The 4,326-nt window shown below is 45.9% G+C and overlaps 1 protein-coding gene across 1 annotated transcript; it reads right to left on the reverse strand.

Moving 5' to 3' along the window:
• Window positions 1-2,343: 2,343 nt before the first annotated feature.
• Window positions 2,344-3,808, reverse strand: LOC113408283 (the record flags this gene model as incomplete). Its single annotated transcript, XM_026661466.1, has 3 exons — window positions 3,772-3,808; window positions 3,190-3,522; window positions 2,344-2,655 (listed from the first exon to the last, which is right to left on the reverse strand). Coding segments are annotated over exons 1-3 (682 nt in total), but the record flags the coding sequence as incomplete, so codon positions are not given.
• Window positions 3,809-4,326: the final 518 nt, after the last annotated feature.

Here is a 4,326-nt window from a genome sequence, read left to right on the forward strand (position 1 = left end):
TCAGTCTGGTTCTGCCCCTTCCATCTGCTGTGCGCGTCAGGGGGCCAAGGCTGGTTCTGCATCTGGGTTTTTCTGGTCCCTTTTCTGCCACCGGTAACACACCTGAGTGACACACCCAGTCGGGTGGATGTTCAGTTTCTCATGGGTACAACCTCCCACCTCCCCTTTTTAAATCATCAAGGGCTCGGCTTAGACATGATAGTAGCTGAGTTCACTGTGACGGCCTGTGTGAGTAAGGCAGGCCCTGAGCCCCAGCTCCCGTTACCAGCCTGAGTAACTGAGCTCAGGATCTCTAGGGGGGAAGAGGCGAGGAATCATCTCCTTCATGGGTCACAGAACGGTGGTGGAGCCACCCCAACGACAGGGCTGGAGCAGGCTCTGTGGCCCTAGCGCCCCAGCTCCACAGGGGCTCTTGTCTAGAGGATTGGTGCAGTGGCAGATTCACTCCCTGCCAACCCCATCCCTCTCCCTGGGGTCACACTGAGCAGAGAGCCAAGCCCTGGAGCGCACAGGGAGCGTGTAGGTGACACGCAGGTTCCTGCAATCCCACCCCTTTACGAAGTGACACCGCACTGCTCCTGCGGTCTGGGACCCTCTGCACCCACAGAGGGGTGGGATTTGTCCAGAAACGCACCAGTGTGTTGCCAAGATACCTGTAGGACAACGTCTTTCCTATCACACTAGGAAATCTCCCACCATCAAGAGTCTGGTTCGTTTTGTGACTTCCTGCTCTGTATAGGCTGGATGGACGAGTGGGTTAATTTTCAGTTACATTTTGGAACTGAGCCACATGCAGCAGCAGTGAACAGCAGTAAGAAGCAGTAAAACCAACCAACAGCTTTTACAGAAAGTCAACACCTTACAGGATGGTCCTGTCATTGAGACCGGCAGTGAAACAGCTGTGAGTGTCCAGGCTTGGATCCCCGTGTGGGCTACGATTTCCCCCTTTCCCCTTTCACTGGTCACTGCTCCCTGCTCTGGTTGTGATTCCTTGAATCAAACTCCAGTTGGGCATGAACTGTTTGACAACATTTAGCAACATTAGACACCTCCACGCAAAGTTAATTGGCCAAACTTTGATAGATTTGGACACAACAGTTACATTTACAAACTGATTGTTAAATTGTATTTAAAATTCCACTATCCAAACAGTGCACGTCATTAGCACTGAAATGATCATGGGAATCTTGCTTTAAAAGTTCAACACTTGGCTGAAAAAGGAGTTTAGAATTAAGACAGTTTTTCATGTACCCATTAACTCCTCTGAGTCTGCGGCTTTCGCTCTTTTACTGAATTTCCAACACTGACAGAAAAGGCCAAATCCAGCCTTAGCAGAATTACAGGGGTATTAGAACTGCCTGAATCCTAAATTCACTCATTTTGAAGACCCAGTCAATGGCTCATTAGAGGAAATTAAAGTTTTTCTTCACCCTTTACAGCTGTTTTCTGACCAATTTATACCCCAGCCCAGATTATCCTCCCACTTCAATGGGAGTTGTGCATTTACAACTGATTGGCTAACCAGGCCTCTGCTGTGTAATTTACATCACTGGTTACATCCCAATGGAATTTGCCCAGAGATTCCCATGGGAGTTAAACATGCTTATTTCTGGCAGAAGTTTGCCCTGTGTGATAACGCAAATGATGAGTAATATGAATAGTCTATTCAGCCATCAGATGCAATAGCCGTTCCAAGCAGCGAGCCTCAACAGGAGAGTTGCTGCATTACAGTGGTGTAAGAAGGAATAAATGTTCAATAGGGACAAACAGAAGGGACTGGTAGAGCTGTTTTCAAATTTTGTGAGAAATCAGCCCAAGTATTAATAGGGTTGCTGCTACGTCTCCACACCCGGGATGGACTGTAGTGTGTTACCTGGATTAGAACAGCAGTGACTCCAGGCCAGGCTCAGACACACCATCAACGCCACCAGGGAAATCGCCACTGCATAGCGCAGCGTCTGTGCCACACACCCGCTGGGATGGACTGTGGAGGAAGCTGACACCAGTGGAGTTGGGAGAATCATGTTTGCACCTTTTCATTAAACCCTTTGGTTTTAATTCCCCTCTCCCCCATAGTTGTTCTTATTTAATTCTTTACAGTGCTATATAGATACAATCTGGTTGAAAGCTGCTCTAGAAATCAGACCTACATTGTCTTGGAGTCCCTCTAATGTCTCAATTTAGATTTCCCCAAATTCTCTGCAAATCTGCCTACTTTTAATTATGGCACAGAATATTCCAGCTTTCTGTAATGGCAAATTACATTGAGGTAGCTCTCATGTGGCCACCTCACATGTATATTATCTCTTAATTTCCTTTATTCTCAAGTATAATATCACTCACCTTCAATATACCTGGCAATTTTCTTAACACTCTTGCCAGAAGAATTGAATTTAACATCACAGGTGAAATTCTTCCCACTGGTCCAGGTGACCACGGGGACACTGATGTGATTTAAGAACACCAAGAAGCCATCCTTTGCTTTCAGCGAACGCAGCAGCCCCTGTTCCTGCAGATCCCCAGAAATACTCAAGGAAATTTGGACTGGGCTGGAAACTCCATGGACCACACAAGCCAGATCAGCCGTCCCGGGGGAGAGGAGGTCGTGGGGAGATGGAGCCAGAGGCAGCACCCAGCTGCAAGTGGTGTAACTGTCTGTGGAATAAAGCAGAGAGTTCAGTGTGATGCTCAGCTGAGCTGCAGTTTGATTTAGGGGGTTAATTGTACAAGATGAAAATAGCTCAAAGGAAAAATATGTTGTATAAATAAGAAAATATTAAGAAACTGAAAAATCAAATCCACCCAAACTAACCACATATTTGCACTTGGCAGAAGGGAATCTCTGTGCTATCTTAGAAACTGATGCAGTCCTAAGAACATTTCCTAATTTCAAGACATTCTTTCATTTAAACATGGCTCTTAGGTTAAAAATATTCCCAGCGTGTGCCCTGACCAGGAATAAGACAGAACATTTTCAAGAGTTCATTTTCACCATTTTTCTAGCTTTAATTTTTTCTCTTCTTTAAGCAATTACTGTTTACTTGCTCTTTTTTGGTTTCAAACAGTCTGTCTTTGAACAATGGAATCTTTGATAAGCAGTCAAACCAGCTTTTTACATTTTAACGTGCACATGAACTATGTCAGCATTGTCATTCCATTTCTTTCCTAATCATCCAGTTGTTTCCTTACCTCCTACAATCAGGGTGGATCCGTTGTTGAAAGTCAAGAAGCTCATGTATGAATCAGTACAGTAATAAACCCCCGAGTCATTCCGTTGGGCATTGTAGATTTCCAGTGTCAAGTTGTGTCCTTCCAATATGCAAGCAACTTTACTGACTCTTTGATTATCTGAGCATCTTTTAATTAACATGGGGGCCTCCCCTTCCCGTCTCCTGTACCACTGAGCTGTCACACCTCCTGCTACAAACTGTTTTTTGGAAGAGCACCGGATCTTCGCTGTATCATTAATGTTCACAAACAGGAACGGCTGAAGTTGGTGCAGAAATAACTGCCCTTGTACCACTGTAGGAATAAAAGAAGGTGTGTTATTAGAGTCAATTTTCAGCAGGTCACAATCTGCCCTAAATAATCAGGATAATTCAGAATTTAACCAAATGCAATCAGATTACATTGTGCAAAAGTAAATGGAAGAGCATCTAAACTGCTGCAGAATTGTCCTAAGCTACCAGATAACATGAAAGCCGATGTCCAATTGAAAAGACTCCTTTCTCAATTCCAAGCTTAATGGTACAACTAATGCAAAAGCTTTACCCATGAAAGACAAGAGCAGGTATTTGGAGGACAGCATGACTGTAACAAGCAATATTCGGAAAGATGAAATTTAAAAGCACCCGTCCGGTACGCTGTTCAAGTGCAAAGGGTCCAACACCCTGGTCGGTTCTGCTGAGGAACGCCTCCTGGGGGAAGTGCTGTGGTGTCAGATACTTTACACAGGGGCTTCTTGTCGGCTGTTGTTGCATTTGAATCAAACATGGATATATTATCATGATTCAGAATAATGAAATGACCACCAGGACGTGGCACAATGTAGAATATGCAAGAAATAAGAGCAGTGTGGCGACAGCGGCGTGGGCGGTGGCTCAGGCTAGCCGTACGTGTCCAGAAGGTCGGGCACGATTGCATGGGAGAGGGTAGCCCGGGTTGCCACCTGTGCCGCCGTGGTCACACCGCTATCTCTCAGTGCGCTACATTGAGCGGCTGCCCTCCCAGCTGCAGTGTAGACGTGCCCTAAATGGGAGCTGGGCTCTTCTGGAAGTGCAGCCCCAGCTGTGGGTGATGAACAGCTGAGAAACGGGCTTCTCCCTG

Source organism: Terrapene carolina, unplaced genomic scaffold, assembly GCF_002925995.2.
Source record: "Terrapene carolina triunguis isolate 2854851 unplaced genomic scaffold, T_m_triunguis-2.0 Scaffold5878, whole genome shotgun sequence".
Classification (NCBI taxonomy): Eukaryota; Metazoa; Chordata; order Testudines; family Emydidae; genus Terrapene; species Terrapene triunguis.